This window comes from Canis aureus, chromosome 21, assembly GCF_053574225.1.
Source record: "Canis aureus isolate CA01 chromosome 21, VMU_Caureus_v.1.0, whole genome shotgun sequence".
In the NCBI taxonomy this organism is placed as follows: domain Eukaryota; kingdom Metazoa; phylum Chordata; class Mammalia; order Carnivora; family Canidae; genus Canis; species Canis aureus.
In genome coordinates, this window is record NC_135631.1 from 20,220,973 (window position 1) to 20,245,204 (window position 24,232).

Sequence of the window (24,232 nt, forward strand, 5' to 3'; positions counted from 1 at the left end):
TAGAAACAAGTCACAGCTTCCACACACAGTCAAAAAGAAGAGATTATACAAAGGCATGAATACTAGGAAATAGCAATCATGAGGCTCACCTTAGATTATGCTACTCTTTTCACTATTTTAATTTACTATTTCATGTACTAGCAAAAACTAAGCACTCTCAATATATTTCTCATAGGATATCATAATATTTTCTCATTGATTGCCGTCCACCTTTCTGAAATTGCTGAGCTTTGTTTTTTCTTTTATACCGTGTAGTAAATTGTCAGCATTTTCCTTATTATGCACCAGTTGGCAAACTATAGCCTGTGGGCCAGTGACCTATCTATAAATAAAGTTCTATTGGAACACAACCATGCTTAATTATTTGTACATTGTCTATGGTTGCTTCTGTGATACAAGGGCAGGGTTGAGTGGTTTCAACAGAGACCATTCACAAGTCTGAAATACTTATTTTCTGACTCTTTAGGAAAAAGCTTACCAATACTTGCTTTGTATTATATTTTGTGCTTTTCTTAACTTATTTTATAATAGTACAACTTGTTGAAAGATTGTAATATGACAAACTGGTATCCCTGCAGTTTTTTAGTAAAACTACCTGACCTTTTGTCCTGAAGCATCTAAGCACCTACAGTGTATTTAGCTCTGCTAGGCAGTACAAATCTTGGTTTTTACTAGGACGCCTGGGTGGCTCAGTGGTTGAGCATCTGCCTTCAGCTCAGGGTGTGATCCCAGAGTCCCAGGATCCAGTCCCACATCGGGCTCCTGCATGGAGCCTACTTCTCCCTCTGCCTATGTTTCTGCCTCTCTCTCTATGTGTCTTTCATGAATAAATAAATAAAATCCTTAAATAATAATAAGTCTTGATTTTTACCCTTTCTGAACTTTAACTGGATGTTGGTTGCAAATGGAATAAATATGCACAGTATGTATATGTTTTTGCAGATATAAAAGGTATAGAAAAGGCTTAAATTGAATCAATCTATGGGTAGAAGTTGAGGGGAACCCGAGAGAGAAGTACTCAGATGGAAAACTATTTAATGTACAAAAGTAGACATCAACATAGTATGCTTATGTAGTAAAGCTCTTCGAAAAGTAGAGATTATTTATTTGGAATTAGAGGGAAAGTTTGGCTTCTTTCCCCTGGGTTTCTTGCCTCAACTATCTACTTGTAGATTTCATATTGTAAAACTTCAGAACCCTAGACCAGCTTCTCAAATTGTGGTATGCAGAGGCAAGGCTATTTACTTTTCAATCACTAGAGGAATGCTGGGATTTTTGTTTTTTAACTTTATGGCCAGCTAAATCCATCATCCTTTACCTCTTTGTTATCTTTGGTCATTGTCCAAGAATTAAGCTATTCTAATGATCTTCTCTGTCACTTTTATCTCTGTAACATTCTTTTCTTCCTTCTATAGATTCAATTTCCTACTCTTCTTATCCCTTCTAAATCTTTCCAATTTGCTTTGTATAATACCCATTTCATGTAAGACAAATTCTAATATCTTAAATATTATTATTGAAATATATAATATTTATTGAGGATTTACTGTGTGCTGCGTATCATGCCAAACCTTTTTTTTTTTTTAACATTTTATTTATTGGGGGATCCCTGGGTGGCTCAGTGGTTTAGCGCCTGCCTTCAGCCCAGGGCACGATCCTGGAGTTCCAGGATCGAGTCCCACGTCAGGCCCCCGGCATGGAGCCTGCTTCTCACTCCTCCCGTGTCTCTGCCTCTCTTTCTCTGTCTATCATAAATAAATCTTTAAAAAAACCATTTTATTTATTTATTCATGAGACACACACACACACACACACACACACACACACAGAGGCAGAGACACAGGCAGAGGGAGAAGCAGGCTCCATGCAGGGAGCCCGATGTGGGACTCCATCCTGGGTCTCCAGGATCACACCCTGGGCTGAAGGCGGCGCTAAACCGCTGAGCCACCGAGGCTGCCCCATGCCAAACCTTTGATAATGTATTTTATCATTTAGTTTTACAGGAGATTGGAATTTTAAGAGAAGTCAAGTAACTTGCCAAGGTCACACACTTAGTAGCTGAGATTTGCAAGCAGGTTTCTCTGACATTAAATCATCATTTTACACTAAAACCTAGTAATTCATCTTAAAGTTTTTTCCAGAGTGAGATTTATACCTTTAGCTTTTCTACCTTTTATATCATCTCACTGCTTCCATATATTGACTTATTTATTTCTATCATTTATTAGAGACCTTCATGATCTCCAACTTCAAGTAAACTTTCAAGTTTTGCCAGTAACTTTTGTATCTGTCCTCACATCTTTTTCATTGTCAATAACTTCAGTGGCCTTTTCAAACCTTCTTGTTCTCAAACATCCAGCATTACTACTTTCTCCCTCATTTTCTCAGATAACTTGCAGTATTTCACATGGCAACAGTAGTGTCTTCAGTTGAGAATTCACCCAAATTCCCACTGTCAAACCTCAGTGCTCATCACTACGCACACATGGGAAGATGTCTTGTGCCTTCTCCTGTTTGAGAATCATCCTTTCACCTGAACATTAGATCTTTCCTCCTTCCACCTTTCCAAGGAATGGCAATGTCAATTTTCTCTTCTTTAACTTCTTCCTCTTTTTTAGTTCTCTCCTGTGTGTACTTAAATATACTCAGATCTGTGTTCAAGCCTTATTTCCTTTTTAAAGAGGAAAATTCTCCGTGCTTAAAACCCCACTCCTCTAACTATTCCTTTTTTTCTTCCCTTTTATAGCCAAGCCTCTTGAATAGTCTGTACCTTTTATACATTTTCATGATGTTTCAGTCATTCCTGGATTAACTTCATCCAGTTGCTACTGATCACTGAAGCCACCTTAGCCAGAGACATTAGTGACCTTCTTCATGGCTAAACCCAAGAAATGCTTCTCAGGTCTCTTCCTTCCTGATCTCTGCAACAACTGATGTGGTTATTCACTCTTTCCCTGAAGTACTCTCTTCCTTTGGCTCTGTTATAACATTCTGTTCTGGTTTTCCTTCTATCCCTCTGCTTTTGCTTTTTAAGACTCCTTTGCCTCTCCCTAAAATACTGGTATCCTCTTTCTCTCCTAGTGCTATATACTCTCCCTGGGAGGTCTCTGTTCCTGCCATAACTGAATGATGTGGGGAAGGGGGGGGTGGTACTCATTTTCTGTAAATAATCAGTAATCCCTAGGCATTGCTACATACAGGATCCACAGAGAAATAAAGAGATAATAATCAACTCCCTATTCAACATTTTCTTTTGAAGATCTTACAGGAATCTCAAAATCAGTGTGTCTAGAACTGAACTTCCCTTATCTCCGAATTCTACCCCATTCCTCTAAATCTATCCCCCCTCTTCTGCTGATTCCTGGATTATTCAGTCTATTGAGTGATACATGCCAGAGACCTGAGTGACATACTTGTCTCTCACCCTGTACACATCCAATAAGCATTAAATCCTGAAGGTTTGTTTGTTTGTTTGTTTTTTCACCTTTTAAAGATTTTAGAATTCCATCTACTTCTCTCTATTCCTGCTGTGGTGACCCTAATCCACAACCCTCACAGAAATTATAACAGCTTCTTAAGTTGCTTCCAGTGTTTTCTTGCTTCAGTTCATTTTCATACTGTAGCTAGAATGAACTTTCTGATATATAATCTAATCATGATATATCCTTGCTTAAGACCTTTCTGTGCTCTCTATCCATCTTAACTATAAGATCCAGGTTCAGTAGCCTAGATTATAAGGCCTTTAATGATCTGCCATTGCTGATTCACTTCAGGCTTATCTCTTTGCATTCTCTCCTCAAGCTTTCTATTTATCACCCTAGACTTTTAATTACATCCAAGTGTCATTCTCTACAGGCCTTTGCTTAAATTCTTTCTAGCTGTCTCTTTTTTTCCCTTTCTTATCCTAACTCTTAATGATCCCTTAAGTCTCCACTTAGATGCTCTTCCAGAAAGACTTCTTTAATTATTGCTTTCCTTATCCTCACTCCTGCTTTGTATTCCTTCTGTATACCTCTATAGTGTTATTTACATCATGGTACTTACTGCACTTTGTTGAAAATACCCAAGCATGTATCTTATTCTGTAGACTGTAAGCTTTGTGACCATGGGAACCATCTAAGGGCAGAGTAAATACATGCTTGAATGAAGGAATGAGTACTGTGAAAGCCGGACTAAAAAAGTTACTTTATAGTGGCAAGAAATAGGTAGTCATGGAGTGGGGTTTTTTTTTAATTACAAATTTTCTGTGATTTGTATTTTATTGATTTATACATGAGAGACAGAGGGGGAGGGAGAGAGAGAGGCAGAGACACAGGTAGAGGGAGAAGCTCCATGCAGGGAGCCCAACGTGGGACTCATCCCAGGTCTCCAGGATCACGCCCTGGGCTGAAGGCAGTGCTAAACCGCTGAGCCACCGGGCTGCCCGTCATGGAGTGCTTTGAGCAAAAAAGAGATGTTATGAAGGATGCCCTTCAGGAGTAAAGTAAAAACTTGAACTGATGGAAATACTCATTACTCTAATTGAAACATGAGATGATGTTACTATACTTTTGAGACTTGAAAGCATAAATTATTTATCATATTTTGACATAATAATACTACCTAATTTTTCTATTTCTGCATTTCCTTATGTATACTAGATTCTAAATGTTTCACTAGCTATGCTTAGATTGCTGTGGTGTAAAATAGCATTTCTCTACATTTTTCTCTTTTAATACAGGTCTCTCCCAAGAATGTTGATTTCTACTTCTGTGCTTCCTTTTTATTTTATTTTAATTTTTTAGATATATTTATTTATTTGAGACGGGGGAGGGGGCATAGGGAGAGGGAGAAGGAGAGAAGTGGACTCCTCGCTGAGGACGGAGCCTGATGTGGGCTCCATCCCACCACTCTAAGATCATATCCCGAGCCAAAACCAAGAGTTGGAGACTTGACTGACTTTGCTACCCAGGTGCCAACATTATTTGACTAATATTCAAAAGAGGTTTTCATTAAAGTCATTCATAGGCATGTATTAAAATGCCCAGGTTTATAGACCCTGGAGGGAACTTTAGGGGAGTCTATTAATTCCCCCAAAGTATATGTAAATTTGTGTATGACTGTGATATTTTTAGGGTAATATATATCTTACAGCAGATTCTCAGAGTGGTCTGAGACTCCAAGAAAGACTAAGAACAACTAGAATAAAAAGAAAAGCAAGTCAAAATCTAAAGCCAAAGCACATCAGTACTTAAGGGATAGATAAAGGAAAATAAGCCCATGAAAGAGGTTAAGAGCATAGCCTCTGGAATCAGACTGCCTAGATTCAAATCATGGCTCTGCAATTTACTAGCCATGTCACCTTAGGCAAGTTGTTTGCTTTCACTGTGCCTTATTTCTTTACCTGTAAGATAGGAATTAACATTTATCTTACAACTTATTATTTGGATTAAATAAACCAATGCATGAAACGTGCATTGCACCATGTTTAGCATATAGTTAGTGGTCAGGATTAGCTTTAATAGGGTGTTGAGTACCTCAGAATTGGTGAGTATGGCCCACGGTGAGAAAAAGAAGGCAAAGGTTTCAGTCCCTACTTTCCTGCAGTTGGAATTAAATACCTCCTTGCAGGCCCAAAGATCTCCCACAGCTACTTCCTTTTAACTCCATCACCATCACCACCATTACCAAGCATCATAGGCAAGGATTAGAGAGAGAAGGAATATTACTATTCAAGTTCAAAACCGATCCCTCACTCTGGCAAGTAAGTGGTTACGGTTTCCAAGGGTATTAGATAGACATAGACACTGAAGATGCTTGCAAGAGACAGAGACTGGCATCCATGTTTTCCAATGGATTTCTTACCAAATTTCTGAACCTGTAAGCCCATCTGTGAGTAGTGCATGGTGAGAGAGTCCTTGGGGAAAGCCTCCTTTAAATTTCCTACAGTTTGTCAGCATTTTCGACAAGACTATTTTCTGTGTCTGGTGTAGAAAAAGGAGGGAGGCCTGCTGGGATAGATTGTATACTGAAATATAATAATGACAGCAGTAGCTAACATTTCCAGAGCAGAAGTTGAATATGAATTAATGGTCAACCCCACAAACCTAGATGCTACCTCAGAAGCGTTTTTCAGTGACAGATGTGGCCAAAGTGAACTGAGCACTACCCACAAAAACGACGCTCACCACTTACATGGAAACCACCATAACTGCATAGGCTGCAAAGGCAGCAGTCTTAAATATTAAATAGACGAGATCATATTGAAGGCTAGGGACATCTCTCCCTAACCAAACAGCCAATTATGTAAGTTGATCACTACCACTTTCTTCCCCCAGTCTCCCAACAATAGAACTAAGACTTGGAGAGAAGATATAGAGGAAGAGGTATTTTTAAAACTTCCTTTCCTGGAATCCCTGGGTGGCTCAGCACTTTAGCACCCGCCTTCAGCTCTGGGCATGATCCTGGAGTCCCGGGATCAAGTCCCATGTTGGGCTCCCTGCATGGAGCCTGCTTCTCCCTCTGCCTGTGTCTCTGCCTCTCTCTCTCTGTCTTTCATGAATAAATAAATAAAATCTTTAAAAAAAAAAAACTTCCTTTCTTTAGAACCCCTCTGTCCCTATAAGACTTTTAAGCCACAAGTCTTAGTCTGTAAGACTAAGGTGGGGGGAGGGGGAAGCATTGAACTGAATGTTAAAGTTTTAAACTTGACTGTTCCAAGTGTTAAGAACTAAAACTGTTGAGAAAATCATTGAATTAGCTCTAGATGTCAAGAGATGTGAAAAGGAGGATTTGACATAGCATAGCTGAAAGTAGTGACTGGAAAAAATCAATAGAACCATTTCATATTTATTTACCAAAGAAATGAGAACTCTGTATAAACTGTTTACATATATAAAGAATGTCTAAAGAAGCAGGGCAATTGAGAACAAAAAGTATCTTAAAAATAGGGGATATGAGTGGAGAGGGAGAGTGTAGTTCTAAGAAGAAATTCATCCGCAGTAATAACTTCAATAGACAAATTAGATAAAGATTTTAAAGTCCAAGAAAATAGATAATTAGAAAGTCATTGTTGATTTTAATAGCATTGTCAGCACAATGAAAGGGCAGCTTCTTTGGACTTTGATCTTAGGGAAAAATTGATATTCCTGTTGTTTTTCTCCATTAGGCTTCATTCTACCTCTTGTGTGATTCCATTTATGTATGACAGCCCATCAAATATTTGAAGACAGCTTTCTTGCTTCCCTTGGGTCTCTTTTTCTTTCAACTAAATATCCCATTTTTCATGCTTTTAAGTTCTTTCACCATCCTGGTCACTTCATTCTGAATATGCTTTAATTTCTGTAAGTCCCCAAATGAAATACACTAATGTCAGTTTGGTCCACCACTATAGAATAGACTAAGACAACCATCTCTCTCAACCTAAGAATTAGGCTATTAACTCGAGCCAGAGCTACATTTGCTTTTTGGCAGTTCTGTCAAACGTTATCATTTTTGCTTTCCCAGTGTTAAAGGGATTCACTAAATAATTAAATGCTTAGTGTACAACTTTGAAATTTGTTTAACAAAAATGGTGATTTTCAGCTTGAAGAGCTTAGTTTTTTGCTAATCCCTAAATAGGCAATCTTTCTCCTATTAGTTTTGCCTGCCTCATAGGAGTCTTTGAAAAAATCAGGTCAATAACTATTAATAGAGTGTGTGTGTGTGTGTGTGTGTGTGTGTGGTTTCAGCCAAACTATAGTAGATCTGTCTGATTCACAAGACAAAATAGATTTTCAGGTTTTTCCTTAATTATACAAATATTTGCTAAGTGTATAGTATGTATCTACTACTAGCAATATAACAATAAGATGCATTCTCTGCCATGAGAATTTTTAAGCTTGATGGAGAAATGTCAATATGTGTAGTAAATGCTTCTGTAGGAGTTAACAAGATTCTCCAGGGCACTCCGATCATTTCACCCAGCCTTGAGGAAAGCTTCTCCAAAGATGAGTTTACCTAATTTGTGTCTGGAAGGATTTGAGGGAATTAGCTAGCCAAAAAGGCAAAGTAATTTATTCAAAGGTCCTGACTTAAGGTTTAGTATGGCTACCAGAGATAGTAATTTAAGCTATGAGTGTAGATAAGATCAGTAGGGCTTGTATGTAGGGAAGAAAAAAGTTATAACTCTCACTCATTTAAAATAGGTAGAAAAAGAATTCTACCGTCTAGTTTATTGTTACTCTTCATTTATGATAAATCACTCACTTTTTAGAAAAGATTTACTTATTTGAGAGATGACGAATGGGAGGGGAGAGGCAGAGAAAATCTCAAGCAGACTCCATGCTGAGCACAGAGCTGACATGGATCTTAATCTCCCAACACTGAGATCACGACCTGAGCTGAAAAACCAAGGGTTAGATGCTTAGCCAACCACACCACCCAGACATTTGTTATCTGTAGGTAGGTGTCTCTCCCTGGTTTATGAAATACTTACCTAATTTAGTTCATTCCCTTACTGGATCACGTAATATGTGTCCTTAACTTTACAAATAATTATTATTACTTTTCTAATTAAGTAGGTTTATTTCTTCCTTTCCTGAAAAGTTGTTAAATAAGCAGCATGTCCTTTTATAGGGAAATGACAGTATTATACCACTTTTAACACTAATATTTTTATTTATACACATTGTGTGGCAGCAACTGCATAGAGCATGTAGACCATGTTAAAGGGTTTAGTTCTTTCTCTCAGGAGCACTGGGAAAACACTGAAAAATTTTAAGTAGGGAAGTAACATGATTGGGTTTGTATTTTCAAAAGGTCACTACTAAATGGGAGGACTAGAGTGGATGCAAAGAAATAAATAAGCAATTGCAGTTATCTAGGCAAGAGTTATTGGTGGCATGACTAGGGGAGTGACACTGGCTGGCATGAAGGGAAGTGGTCAAATTTCAGAAATACTTTGAAAATAAATTTAACAGGATCTTAAGGAAAGGGAAAGAGGGAGAGGAGGTGTCAAAATAAATCCTGATTTTTTTTAAAAAAGAGGACTACATTTCATAGAAAAAATAATGAGTTACTGGTTCCATCTTGGATATGTGAGATCTGAGACACTTAGTACTTCTGTATTTAATAGTAACAAATAGTAACAATAGTTACAAAAGCCTGAAAGCAGAAGGAAAAGTCCATGGTAGAGGGATGATGAAGTAAATTATAGCACATACATCCTCTATAATATTATGCACCCTGAGACATGATAGCTACAGGGCTATGAAGTATGTGAAATTAAGTGAAAATACCAGGATACAAAATTTAGTAATTGTAACCATATAAAAAAAATCCACAGAAAAAATACTGAAAGGAAATATAGCAAATTTTAGCAGTAATTCTGTAAGGATAATGGATGGTTGAAGAATTTTTAAAGTTTTAAATTTTCCTGGCCGCCTGGATGGCTCAATGGTTGAGTCTGCCTTTGGCTTAGGTCCTGGGATTGAGTCTCAACATCAGGCTCCTCGCAGGGAGCCTGCTTCTGCCTCTGCCTCTGCCTGTGTCTCTGCCTCTCTCTCTGTGTCTCTCATGAATAAATAAATAAAATCTTAAAAAAAATAAATTTTCCATGTAAAAATGTTAGCCTTAGGAATTAAGATTTTTAGTATTTGATTTGGTTTTTACATCAGTGATTTTTAATGACCTTGGTTTATATGGTTGCTTCTGGAAACTGACCTAATAGTAATTCCTTAAGATAAAATTAATTCTTGTTTTATTTTTTTTTTAATTCTTGTTTTAAACATGACTGTTTTTTTCTAAAGTTGAATAGAGATAAATTGTTAGTTATGTAGAATGAGGTTTTGTGTTTTTTTTGTTTTGTTTTGTTTTGCTTTTGTTTTTGTTTTTTGCAGCATGGTAGCTGTGTTAGTGAATAGGAAGTGATGGTCATCTCACCTACATTTCTCTGCTTGCTTTTCCACCTGTCAGCTGTGAGCATTGCAGAGGCATTGTTTTCCTTTACACACAAAAACTCTCGTGAATTGCTCCTAAATCCATATCAAGTGCATTTTGTGTCTTTTAGATTTGTGGATATTAACTTTAACTTGTTATGATAGTATTAAAAAACTAGCTGTCTTCTTTAATATATAAAATTGAACTTGATATGAATCTGCTATACTGCTATATCTGGTCATGGATTTGCTTTAATACACTGTGTGAGAAGGTTTATAACAAGTTACCACTGGGTATTTTAGTTTTAGTTGCAAATTAGGAAATTGTTTCAGTAAACCAAATTTATTGAATTATAAATTTCAAACAAACATTTCAAGTATGTATTTTAGTGAGATTTTAAAATATAAATACTCATAGAACCACCACAACAATCAAAATGTAAAACATTGTATCATCCCCCCAAATTTTCTCATGCCCAAAGAGTTTTCTGGCCCCAAGCACCTAACTCCTTCTTATCACTAGAGATTAGTTTTATTTCTCTAGAATATCACATAAAGGCAATGGAACCATGCATGCTTTTTGTGTCTGGCTTTTTTTCACTTCGCTTAATGTTTTTAAGATTCATCCAAATTGCGTGGACATTAGTTTATTTCTTTTATTGTTGAGGATTATTTCATTTGTATGTGTACCATTTGTTTTTTCCATTCACGAGTTGATGGAAATTTGTGTTTTTTGCAACTTTTGGTTGTTACCAAAACTGTCATAAACATTCTGTATACAACTATGTATGGACATGTGTTTTCATGTCTCATGCAGGAGGGGAATTGCTCGCTCCTATAAGTGTAAATTTAACTTTATCAGAAACCACCAAACTATTTTCCGAAGTAACTGGACCACTTTTCATTGCCACTAGCAATGTAGAAGCATTTTATTTGTTGCACATCCTTGTCAATACTTGGTATTGTATTTTTATTTTACCTCTTCTAGTAGGAATATAGTGGCTTTTCAGTGTTTCTAGTTTGCATTTTTTATGTTTTATTCTATTAAACATCTTTTTATACAATAATTGGACGTTCATGGGTCTTCTTTTGTGAAGGATGTATTAAAATCTTTTGGTCTTTTTTATATTGGGTAGTTTGTCCTCTTATTGAATTAAAAGAGTTTTTAGTATATGTTTTGGATACCAGTTCTCTGTCAGATATATTTATTGCAAATATTTTCTTTTTGTAGCTTGCTGTCCATTCTTTTTTTCTATCCTGGTTCATGCTTCCATACTCTGAGAAATCTTTGTCTATTTCAAGGTTACAAAGTTATTCCCTATGTTTCCTTTTAATAGTTTTATTGTTTCAGCTTTTTTTTTTAATTTTATTTTTTTATTTATTTATGATAGCCACACAGAGAGAGAGAGAGAGAGAGAGAGGCAGAGACATAGGCAGAGGGAGAAGCAGGCTCCATGCACTGGGAGCGCGACATGGGATTTGATCCCGGGTCTCCAGGATCGCGCCCTGGGCCAAAGGCAGACGCTAAACCACTGCGCCACCCAGGGATCCCCGTTTCAGCTTTTATATTCAGTTTTGTGATCCATTTCAAGATAATTTTTGAGTATTAGTATGAAGTAAGATAGAAATTGTGTTGGTCTTTTAAATTTGTAGTATGGTGTAAGATCAAGGTTTTTGTTGTCTTTTGCATCTGGGTATCTAATTATTGCAGGACAATTTGTTGAAAAAACAATTATTTTTCTACCTTTGTAAAAAATCAATTATGTAGGTTGATCTGGACTCTATTCTTTAATATTGTTCTATATTTCTATCCTTTAGCTAATTCCACATTGCCTTGATTGTTGTGCTTTATTCCAAGTCTTAAAGTAGATAGTAAGTCTGCCAGCTATTCACTTTCAAATTTGTCTATTCTAGGACCTTTGAATTTCTGTGTAGATTTCAGAGTTAGCTTCTCAATTTCTTCAAAAGTCTATGGGGCTTACATTGGAATTCCACTAAATCTATAGATCAATTTGAAAAGATTTGAGTCTTGTATTCCCTGAACATAAAATATGTATCCATTTATTTCATTTTCTTTACTGACTTTCAGAATTTTTATACTTTTCAGTGTAGAGCTAATTCATACATATATATTGTCAAATTTCTCCAAAATATTTCATGTTTTTGGAATTAATCATAAATGGAATTTTTAAAGTTTCAATTTCTAAGGTAAGATTTTAATATTTTGGAATATATTGGGGCTTGTTTTTTTGGAATAGCATTTGTTTGTCTTGATGTACATTCTAAATGCCTGAAGAATGTATATTCTGGAACTGTATATTATATAAGATAGTCTATAAGATTGTTCAGATTTTCTATTTTCTTGATGATTTTCCCCCTTAGTTCTGCCAATTACTAAGAAATGTATGATAAAATCTCCAAATTGAATTTATGTCTTTCTTTGCTCTATCAGTTTTTCCTTAAGCATTAATATTTTTAAAGGAATTCTAAGAAGCAATTTATACACATACACACACCTATCTATATACATCTATACACACATATCCATGCACATAAGTGCATATTTACATGATCACAGTGTTATAATTTCCCACATATTTGTCATCATTTGTAATCTTTATTCCTTCCTATAAGTGTAGTTTGCCATGTTGTGTAATATTCCTTTAGCTTTTAGAGTCCTGTAGTAGAAGTCTGCTGTTCTATCTGAAAATAGTATTTCACCTCAATTGTTAAATATATTTTACACATTTAGAATTTTTAATTAAGTTGTTTCTTTTTCAACTTTTGGAATACAAAATTATCATCATCTAGCCTTCATTGTTTTTGATGAGAAATCACTTAATTTTATGATTGTACCTCTGTATGTCACATGTCATTACTCCCTTTTGTTTCCAAGATTTAGCTCTGATGTACTTAGATTTAGGTTTTTTGCATTTATCCGTGGAGAGGCTTCTGGTGCTTCTTAAATCAATTTTTCATCAAATTTAGGAAATTTTTAGCCATGACTTCTTGAAATATTGTTTGTTTTTTATTGTCTCCCAATGTCTTAAGACTGTGCTTAAATATGTTTTGGACTGCTCTATATTGTTCCAGGTCTCTGGGGTGCTGTTCAGTTATCTTAATTTTTTCTCTGTTCTTCAGCTAATTTCTGTTGAACTTCCTTCAGGTATACCAGCTATATTTTTCCTTTATCTCCTATCTACTCGTGAGATCACCAAATAAATTTTTCATATAAGGAGTGATAATTTTAAACTCTAAATTTTCTATCTGATTCATTTTTATAGTTTCTCATTCTCTGTTGATATTCCTTTTCTGTTCACTTATTGAATATATTTTCCTTTAATACTTGTAGGGTTTTTTGTTTGTTGTTTTTTTAATTAATTAAGTAAGTCCAAACCCAGCATAGGGCTTTAACTCAAGACTCTCAGATCAAGCATCACATGGTCTACTGATTGAGCTGGCTAGTGCCCCTCCTTTAATACTTTCAATACATTTTACTTTGAGTCAGTTTTTGTAGGTTGTTTTTCCTTAGTATGGATCATATTCAGTAATTTTTGGCTAAAATTTTTACATTGTAAAAAACTGCATTTTAATGATTCTGAATTCCATTCTGTTTTCCCAAGGATTTCAGGATTTTTGTTTTAATAAACAGTTAACTTGCCTAATCTTAAATTAATTCTCACTTCAATATACTGTGCAGCAGATCGTATCTACCTCTACTCAGTTTTCTAGGTTTTATATTTTGCTTTTTTAACCTGGTCACATAGGGTGGTCTCTTACAATCAGAACTTAGAAGAGAGCTAATTTTTTTTTTTAAGATTTTATTTGTTTATTCATGAGAGACACAGAGTGAGAGGCAGAGACATAGGCAGAGGGAGAAGCAGGCTCCCTCTAGGGAGCCTGATGTGGGACTCAATCCCAGGACCCCAGGATCACACCCTGAGCCAAAGGCAAACACTCAACCACTGAGCTACCCAGGTGCCCCGAGAACCAAATATTTATACAGAATTTATACTCATTTGGGGGCTTACACTTTCTGTGATTCTCAGCCCTGAGATTTGTCCCCGGCCTTTCAAGTCAATAAGACTTCAGCTTCTTTATGACAAGATTCTGCTCATTGGGAAATGCATACCTTCAAAGGAGTACCAAATTTGTAAATCTCGCATGCTTTAGTTGTCTTTCAACTTTATACTGTTCTCTCTTTCCTACTTACTGTTTCTTTCTCCCACTCATTCATTGATAGCTTAGTGGTTAACCAAGGATTTGGACACATTTGGTAAACTTTGCAGAGCTCTTACTTCAGGGATTTTCCCCCTAAACTTTCAGCTATTTTGACAACACTGAATTTTACATTCTGCCACCTTAAGTTGGAAAAGATATGATTTAAAGCCGCCAGAGCTAAGGGAGATTAAGTACCCAATTTTAGGAAAAAAACCCGGAAACTTGAAATTCTTACATGTTATCATCACGATCTTAAAGAAGGAAACTGCTGTGGTTGCTATCTGCTTTTCATTGCTTTGCAGTGCCTTCAAATATTAATTTTTAATGTTTTATTCAAGTTTTATTCTTACAGTTGCACAGTGCTAACATTTCCTTAAGTTCAAACCTCTTAGGAATATTTTTTAATAGCATAGTTTTTACAAATATTAACAATGCCTAGCATACTATAGGCATTCAGTTAGTATTTGTTGAATAAATTAATAATGGCTTCTCAAGTAATTCAATAAATCTACCTTTGTCTCTTTGTGTTGTGGTCAAAGTAGTAAAAGAAAGCTAATGTAGAAGTGTAGGCTTTTATCAGTAACATTAAGAAAAAGATATACTTAAGTTGCTTATATCACAAAATCTCAAAAATATTTAAAAATTTTGTCAAAGAAACCTGGCATATCATTTTTTTCATAAAAATCCAAAAAGAGGGGAAGATAAAGGAATAACAAAGGGTAAAAGAACTGTTTAGGAAAACATGTGGTACAAATTTAGTAACTCTCAAAGTCTTCATTTTTATGAGGCACCTCGGTGGCTCAGTCAGTTAAGCATCCGACTTCGGCCGTGGTCATGGCCTTAGGGTCCTGGGATCAAGCCCTCCCTGGGGCTCTCTGCTGAACATGGAATCTACTTGTCTCTCTCCCTCTGCCCTTCTCCCATTCATGCTTTCTTTCCTCTCTCTCAAATAAATAAAATCTTGAAAAAAAAATAAGGTCTTCAATTTTAAACTGCTGTTGGATACGACCAAAAACAGTAATACTATTTTTAATACTATTTTTATACTATTTTTAATACTATTTTTACAAATTTTATAAACATTAATTTTCAGACCTCATACACTAAGTGCTTAATTATTATGACATGTAAGAAATGTGTGAGTTTACAAATTGGTTGATAGGTAAGAATAAGCATTTTAGAGATGCAAAGCCTGAAAAAAAAAATCTTAGGAAAATAAATTTGTGATTTCTTTGCTATAATCATGCATAACCCTCTAAACTTTGTGGATATCAGCAGTGGTGTTGAGGATGGAGAATAATTTTGGAATCAGACTATATTGAAAGTACTCACTTCTGATTAACTATCTAGATAAGTCTCTTAGCCTATCTAACCATACTTTAGGAAGACAATTATTGCCTCATTTCATATAGTTGTTTTAAGGAGAAAAATTATAAAAACATCTTAGTGTGCTTGGCGTATGGTAAGATTCTGACTATATTTTTTTCTTTTTTTGCAGAAGAGGATAAATATAATATTTATTCTTCTTTGCTCTTCAAGTATTTCCTGGCAGAAGGAGTTATCAATGGGCATACTTTGTTGGTTGCATCTGCAAAAGAAGACCCTGCTGATATTTTACAGGTATAGAACATACCAATCAATGTTGCATTTTGAGCATTACATGAAAAATATTGCTTTTATATGTAAACAAGATATGTGTTTGCATATCTACAAACTATATTTAAATTTATTAATGAGACCATATGTATTTTTTTCTCTTAAAGAAAAGTATCAAATTTATTTGAACCTGTAGTTTCATTTTTAAGTTAGTATTCTTGAACAGTTTTCTAAACTTTAAATTGATATTGGCATTGGGAAAAATATGAACAAGCTACTAAAAATTGATAGTAAATAAAGCTATTACTATAGTCATAATAAGATAACTCTGTAAAAAGTTAAGTAAAGGAAAACAATAGCAGAATATTATCTGATATTACCAGTATTCTAAAGATGTAAATTAGAAGAAAAATACAGAAATTAGAAGTACTCATTTATTAATCTCACTTTGCTTTGAGACTACCAGAAGTCATTCTTTTACAAGAAACAAGCAATAGTAATAATAATAAAAATAATGTATCTTTTTAATGCCAGAATACACATCGCACCTGAGAAAGGACAATTCTCACTTTCAGAATTCTTAAATTCTCTGTCCAGAACAGGAACCCAACTTAAGCCATTATTTGAATAGAAGTCATTATTTGAAATAGAATCTAAAGTTATTTCTTCCCATAGTATGTTTTCATTTCATTGCATAGTCTGCAAAATAACAAACAACTAAGTCATTTATAAGGAATTTGTAGCATAGTATTAATTTACCATACCTATCAACAGACACCAACAAACTTCCATACCCACTATAAAAAAGTTATGTAATACTGAGGTAAAACTAACATGATTCTTTCTTACGTGTCAGATTTTGCTTATTAAATAATAGTGTCATAAAATCCAAAGGGAAAAATTTTTATATGATTTTCCAAAGAATTTTCTTCTGGTTGCAAAGCCTGTTTTCATTTTTTTCTTATTTTTGGTGTTTGACTTTTGTAATATTTTCTCAATCTTTTTATCTCTTCTTTTGTTCCTTTTCCCTGGTCTTAATCAACTTGCTCAATTTCTGGACAGCACTGTGCTTGCTAGGAACAGGAGAGTAAAGGCCAAGATTACAGTCCTAAAGAAGCTATACAAGCTCTTCACGGCACATTCCACCATAATATTGAGACTTAGATTTTATATCAAACATCTTAATAGCCAGATAAGCAATTTTTGCCAGGACAGAAGCAGAAAAACCCTTGTCCCTTGAATAAAATGGGAGTTAAAGACACTGATCCCCTTCACAGTTAAAGATCACATATAACTTTTGACTTCCATAAACTTAACCACTAATAGCCTAATACTGACCAAAAGCCTTACTAATAAATAATACTAATACTATTAAGACATATTTTGTGTGTTATATGTGTATATATATATATATATATATGTATTATACAGTGTTTTTAAATTAGAGAAAAGATAATGTTTTTGAGAAATCATAAGAAAGAGAAAGTACATTTACATTACTATATTTATTAGAAAAATCCACATATATGCAGACCTATGTAGTTCAAACTTGTATTGTTAAAGAATCAACTATATGCTTTTCAAAATAAAGTGTTTTATTTTTCCTCGTTGCCTCTTGCAACCTAGGCAACATTTGAAAACCTAGTAGGCATATAACACATTTTGCTTTAGACATACACTTTTTATTTGAAAACTAATCTCCTAACAACCTTTCCTAGGTACCTTGAATTTGTACAAGTTAATAATAAATTTTAAAAAAAAGTTAATAATAAAAATCTCAGGATACTTTTTACCTGTCCTTCTTTGGATTGTGTGAAGAATTGTGAAGTTACAAATCAGGATTTCTTAATCTTTCTAGTCATTTATGTAAGTAATTAGGTTCTGCAGACATTTATCATAGAACAATTTTATGATACAGTAAAAAAATATATAAAATTAAAGTAAAAATATAGACCCTTAAGACACACTTTGACCAAGATACGTTAATGAGGATCAGATTTTTCTTTATCCCTGAAACAACTTAAAAACAGGGCAAAATATATTTAACAACAGTTTTCAAGACATTGGGCATAATAAAGGACAGTGACTCCAGAGACATGCAGAATATACAAAGGGAGTCCTATTAAAAGGACTCAGCCCTCCCTGACATACCACATGCAAAGTTTCCAGGCTGTAGTGCAGTGAAAAGGAACTCAGGTTAACACAGCATTAGGAGATAGATCTAAGAGTGTGGAATTGTGACATATACTGTCTTCATCTGGAGCGTAAGTGTAGTTTAAAGAAATACATATGGGTGGCAAGTTGACAAGGGGTGGACTTATGAATGTTCACTTGACTGGGCCACAGGGCTCACAGATATTTGATCAAACATTATTCTAAGTACTCTTACAAGGATGTTTCTAGATGAGATTAATATTAAATTGGTAGGGGTGCCTAGATGGTTTGGTCATTTAAGCATCTGCCTTTGGCTCAGGTTATGATCCCAGGGTCTTGGGATCAAGCCCCACATCAGGCTCCCTGCTCAGTGGGGATTTTGCTTCTCCTTCTCCCTCTGCCCCTCCCCCAGGTCATGTGCTCTTGCCCTATCTCTCTCTTAAAAAAATAAAATAAAATAAAAAATACTTAAATTGGTAGACTGAGTAATGCAGATTGGCATCGCTAATGTGAGTGGGCCCATCAAATCAGTTGAAGGAATAGAACTGAAAGGCTGACCCTCCCTCAGCTAAGAATGAATTCCTTCTGACTGATTGCCTTCCAATCTGAACATCAGCTTTTTCCTGCCTTTTGATTCAGACTGAAACATCAAATCTTCCTGATTCTTGAGCCTTCTAACATTTGAATGGGAACTACACCACGATGAGCTCTCCTGGGTCTTTAGCTTGCTAACTTATCCTGCAGACCTGGGGGCTTGTCAGCTTCCATAATAGTATTAGCCAATTCCTTATAATAGATCTCTTTTGTATTTATATATAGATACATATATAATATGTACTTATATATATAAGTACATATAATACAAAGCAATATATATACACACACATCTTATTGGTACTGTTTCTCTGGAGAACTCAGACTCTTAAAATCTTCCTGAAAATATAAAGATTACATTTAAAACCTGCATGAAGAATTTCACATTTATTTATTAACCTTCATTAAATAATTATCAGCTGACATTCTATATCTTTTTTTTTGTTTTGTTTTGTTTTTTTTTGACATTCTATATCTTGGCCAGTTTTACAGATAGTAAAGTACAGTGATCTTTCCACCTTTTTGCTTTTACACTTATAAAAAAAATTATAAATTATATATCTACTTTTACATAGTTAATTAAAAATTTCAATTATGATATTATTTAGTTGTAAAAGATGCTATTGTAAATATTGTGTTTTTTAAAAAGATTTATTTATGGGAAGCCCGAGTGGCTCAGTGCTTTAGCACTGCCTTCAGCCCAGGGCGTGATCCTGGAGACCCGGGATGGAGTCCTGCATCGGGCTCCCTGCATGGAGCCTGCTTCTCCCTCCACCTGTGTCTCTGCCCCCCTCCTCTCTCAAATCAATCAATCAATCAATCAATCAATCAATCTATCTTTTTAAAGGATTTTATTTATTTATTTAATTTTTTTAAGATTTATTTATTTGAAGAGAGAGCATGCATGCGCCCGAGGGGAGGGACAGAGGGAGAAGGAGAGAGAATTTCAAGCAGACTCCCTGCTGAGTACAGGACTCAATCCCAGAACCTTGGGATCATGACCTGAGCCAAGATCAAGAGTCAGCAGCTCAACCAACTAAGCCACCCAGAAGCACCTCTATATATTGTCTTTTTAGTTAAAGACTTTTAAATCGGTCTTCTAAGTATATCCAACTGAATCTAAACAACATAGCAATTTGATGTCAGTAGCATTGTTTTTAGAAGTATATATACATAAGCTCTTTTTTAATGTCTGGTAATATATATCAATCCTTTTTGCCTTGGATTCATATTTTCTATTCTACTTCTCACGGAGTTTTGTCTGAATATAATGTTTCATGTTCAAAATATTTATTAATGACCTTATGATAGTTTTTATATAACAAACAATCATATTTAAATTTGAGTTTGGAACGCCTGGGTGGCTCAGCGGTTGAGCAGCTGCTTTTGGCTCAGGATGTGATCCCGTATTCCTGGGATCAAGTCCCACATCAGGCTCCTTGCATGGAGCCTGCTTCTCCTCCCTCTGCCTGTATCTCTGCCTGTCTTCCTGTGTCTCTCATGAGTAAAAAATAAAAATAAAAATAAATTTAAGTTCACTTTAAATTTGTCTCTAAAGATGTTACAGTTAAACATATCTCTTTGCAATTTGGTAATCTTTACAATTAGTGTTACATGCAGTATATAAATGGACATAAAAATTTTCACATTTGCTTTATTAAGATATACCGCTCAAATGGGACAGGATTTAACATCCATTCTTTTTGTGTTTTTAATTTTTGTAGATATGAACTGTTCACAAGTAAAAGGGAAAGAAGGAGTTGTGTTATTGTAATGTCTCTCAAAATTTTTAACTTTTTCTGAGTGATATACATATAAAAGATCACATGGTCCTTATCTTTTGTTTATTGGGACTTTTTTGATTACTGACTCAATTTCTCTGCCAGTTATTGGTCTGTCTTTGGTCTCTCTATTTCTTCCTGTTTCAGTTGTGGTAGTTTATATGTGCTTGGAATTTATCCATATCTTCCAGTTTTTCTAATTGTTGACCTATAGTTTTTCATAATATCTCTTATAATTGATTGTATTTCTGTGGTATTAGTTGTTACTTCTCCTCCCTCATTTGTGATATTATTTATTTGGACCTATTGTCTTTTCTTTTTGATAAGCCTGGCTAGAGTTATTACTAATTTTTCAAAGAACCAGCTCCTGTTTTCACTTATCCGTTCTGTTGGTTTTTTTAGTTTCTGTATCATTTATCTCTGCTCTGACCTTTATTATTTCCTTCCTTCTGTTGGCTTTAGGCCTTATTTCTTGTTCTTTTTCTAACTCCTTTAGGTTAAGTTAGGTTATTTATTGTTGTTTAACCTCCATGTATTTGTGGTCTTTCCAATTTTTTCTTGTTGTTGACTTCTAGTTTTATAGCATTTTGGTCATAGTATGATTTCAGTCTTTTTGTATTTATTGAGGGCCTAATTTGTGACCTAATATGTGATCTGTTCTGGAGAATGTCCCATGTGCACTTGAAAAGAATGTGTATGTGATGCTTTAGGATGGAATGTCCTGAATATATCTGTTAAATCCATCTGGGCCACTGTGTCATTCAAAGCAGCATAGGTGGTTTTATGAAGAATGTTTCTAGTGTCATCCGATCTGTTTTACCCTTTCTTATGTACTTGTGTATTATCAAAGCCATTATAATTGCTTCCAAAAAAAATCTAATGGTCTTAACCATTAGATTTACTTTATATTGCAGATATGATGCTCCATTTTATTTTATTTTATTTTATTTTTGATGCTCCATTTTAAAAGTTAATTTCATTCTTCTATTTACAAGGAGTAACCCAGAGCAAGATGTTTTTATTTGAAGTTTGTTTTATTTATGTACTTGGATTTCATACAGCCCTTCTCTGAAAATATATCTAGTTTTTGTATTCTTAGGACCTTCACTTATCAGTAATATTTCTTAAAATCATGATTTTTTAAATTTCATATTTCTTTTGTATTTTATTTTCATTTTGTAATAGTAAAACAATTTGATTTAAAAGAAAAATATGCATTCTCATTTTTCTATTAAAAGAGTACAGAAAGTATTGTTTTTAATCTGTATATTCTTAATGTGGTCCAGTTAATTTTCACAAGTTGAAAATAGACTGGATCAAGCCCCATGTTGGGTTCCCTGCTCAGCAGGGAGCCTGCTTCTCCCTCTCCCTCTGTCTGCCACTCCCCCTGCTTGTGCTCTCTCTCTCTCTCTCTTTCTCTATCAAATAAGTAAACAAAATCTTTTTTAAAAGAATGAAATGTGGGAATCCCTGGGTGGCTCAGCGGTTTGGCAGCTGCCTTCGGCTCAGGGCATGGTCCTGGAGACCCGGGATTGAGTCCCACATTGGGCTCCTTGCATGGAGCCTGCTTCTGTCTCTGCCTGTGTCTCCGCCTCTCTCTCTGTCTCTGTGTTTCTCATGAATAAATAAATAATTTTTTTTAAAAAATTAAAAAGTGAAATGTTAAGGACTAATATAGATAATAGTTTTTTCTACATATTATTCAGCCAAGATTTCAGTGTTCCCAAGTCAATAATGTTATATTAGAGTCATTTGTATTAAACAGCCCAACTACAAATGACCAAAACCAAGGCATTAACAGTGTTTAGAGATACAACATGGGGGGTAGTGGGAGATGCTATAATTGTTTAGTTTTAATTTTATGATGTATGATTGGGGATTTCTGGAACCTATAACCAAGACAAATATTGCTGGTACAAGAAAAGGGAAAAGACAATCTTATAGACCATAATTATCTTAAAACTGTGTATAACTAAAAGACAAGTAAAGGATAAAAAGCCCCATCAGCTGCCTAAGATATATTATATAACCACCCAGCAATTTATCCATCATCCTTTGAAAACATATTCATGCCTATTGTAGTCAAAGCTCCTTCAGGAAGTCAGCAGTAAGATGTAACGCTGAAAAATTACACCCCTTAGAAAATCCTATAGAACAATATACATGATGTTGTTAAAGCTTTTAAAAACACATTGGTAAGTATTTTTCAGTTAACTTTTTATCTAAAAGAATGTTCTTGATCATCTCAAATAGTGTGATAGATATTCTCTGAAAATTTTCTATGGAATGTTTTCTAAAATAGCAAAAATTATATTTTTATGTTAGAATATTTTTTTTTTATGTTAGAATATTTAAGCATTTATCAGTAGATAGGCTGACTTTTTTAGAAATAAAAATTATATACACACAATTTCTTTAGAACTTGAAAATGCTATGTTTTTCTATTATATCTTTTTCATAATTTTAAACAATATATGTTAATATTTATAGAATTAAAGTAACATGATTTTCAGAAGTAAATTTGAATGCTATTTCATAATATACTAAGGTGAGTTTTAAAAGTTAATTCGAATATTTTTAGCAATGACATGCCAGATAGGTAATATTCATGCAGGAAGAGATCTCTAATATCTAGAGGAAAGGGTTAATTCCTGATTTACAGCATTAACTTTTTGAGTTATTTGTTATATACGTTATGTACTATCCAACATCAAATACAGTTAGAATAGAGTGGGAGGATAGGATGCTTTTAAGGAGCTTAAAAATTTTACTTTTTAATATGTACCCAAGATAAGTACATAGTTATAAGCAGGAATGTAAGTACCTTGATGTTTACTAAAGGCTTACAGTATATTTTTCAAAATCAAACATACTGGGCAGCCTGGGTGGCTCAGTGATTTAGCACTGCCTTCAGCCCAGGGAGTGATCCTAGAGACCGAGGATCGAATCCTGCATCGGGCTCCCTGCATGGAACCTGCTTCTCCCTCTGCCTGTGTCTCTACCTCTCTCTCTCTCTCTCTCTCTCTCTCTGTGAGTCTCTCATGAATAAATAAATAAAATCTTTAAAAAAAATCAAAGATACCAATAAAGGAATAGTTCAAAATGAAAATCAGTTATGGTGAAACTACCCATATTATAGAGAAAAATCTTTCATAATTGAAAATGAATTACCTTATAATAACCCATAAGTCATGGAATAAGTAACAATTAGTTTAAAGTAAACTGTATCATATTAGATGAATTACTATATCAATAAAGTATTTAGTAATGAAGTATGAAAATTTAGACTAACATCTTCAGATTTCTCTTTTATGGACTTTCAATCTGTAAGTTAAAACCAAGTATCTAATAATTTGAAAGCATTTTTATATATCCCAGAATATCAATCTGTTACCCAAATAATGAACTCATTTATTAAGATCTTATTTATTGTACCTTGTATCTTTTGCTTTGTTTTTTTGGTTGTAATTGAGAGAAGATGCATTAGTTGTTAGAATTAGATGAAGTAGTATTTGCTAAACAGTGTAAAGTTTGAATTACTATTAAAAAGATTTCCTTTCCTTGAGTCAATTTGATGTCAAGATTAAGTCTATATTTGCTCTCCATTTCTCTCTCTCTTTTTTGGCCATCCATCTTACTAACTGATCATGCCACAAGAATTAGAAGTCTGAATCCTGTGAATGGTCAGTTGTTTGCTCTCAGTACATTATAGTAAAGGCTGGTCTTTCTGAGTAAATAGAATACAAAAATATTTCAGATCCAACTTTGTTTTCCTTGTTCTGCCAGAAGTTAAGATAGCTGTAACAGTGAAGTTAAAGAAATACCCATTTGGAAAAAAAAAAAAAAAAAAAAAAAGAAATACCCATTTGGCCATATATGCTACTGAACATTTTTTTTTATTATACTTATCTTTAAAGTTGTAGTTTTATAATGATTCAGAACAAGAGTAATATGTTATATACAATTAAAAATTACTTTCTGGTCCTACTC

The 24,232-nt window shown here is 34.4% G+C and overlaps 1 protein-coding gene across 4 annotated transcripts in view; it reads left to right on the forward strand.

Moving 5' to 3' along the window:
- Positions 1-24,232, forward strand: part of ELP4 (elongator acetyltransferase complex subunit 4) — a 252,914-nt gene that overhangs the window by 15,958 nt on the left and 212,724 nt on the right. For all 4 annotated transcript variants that reach the window (XR_013360053.1, XM_077863451.1, XM_077863449.1 and 1 more), the window contains exon 3: positions 15,616-15,737. Coding sequence is in view for 3 of the 4 variants with exons in the window: in XM_077863451.1 (XP_077719577.1) it covers positions 15,616-15,737 (122 nt within the window). In the remaining variant the exon portion in view is untranslated. The remainder of the gene's footprint in view (positions 1-15,615; positions 15,738-24,232) is intronic.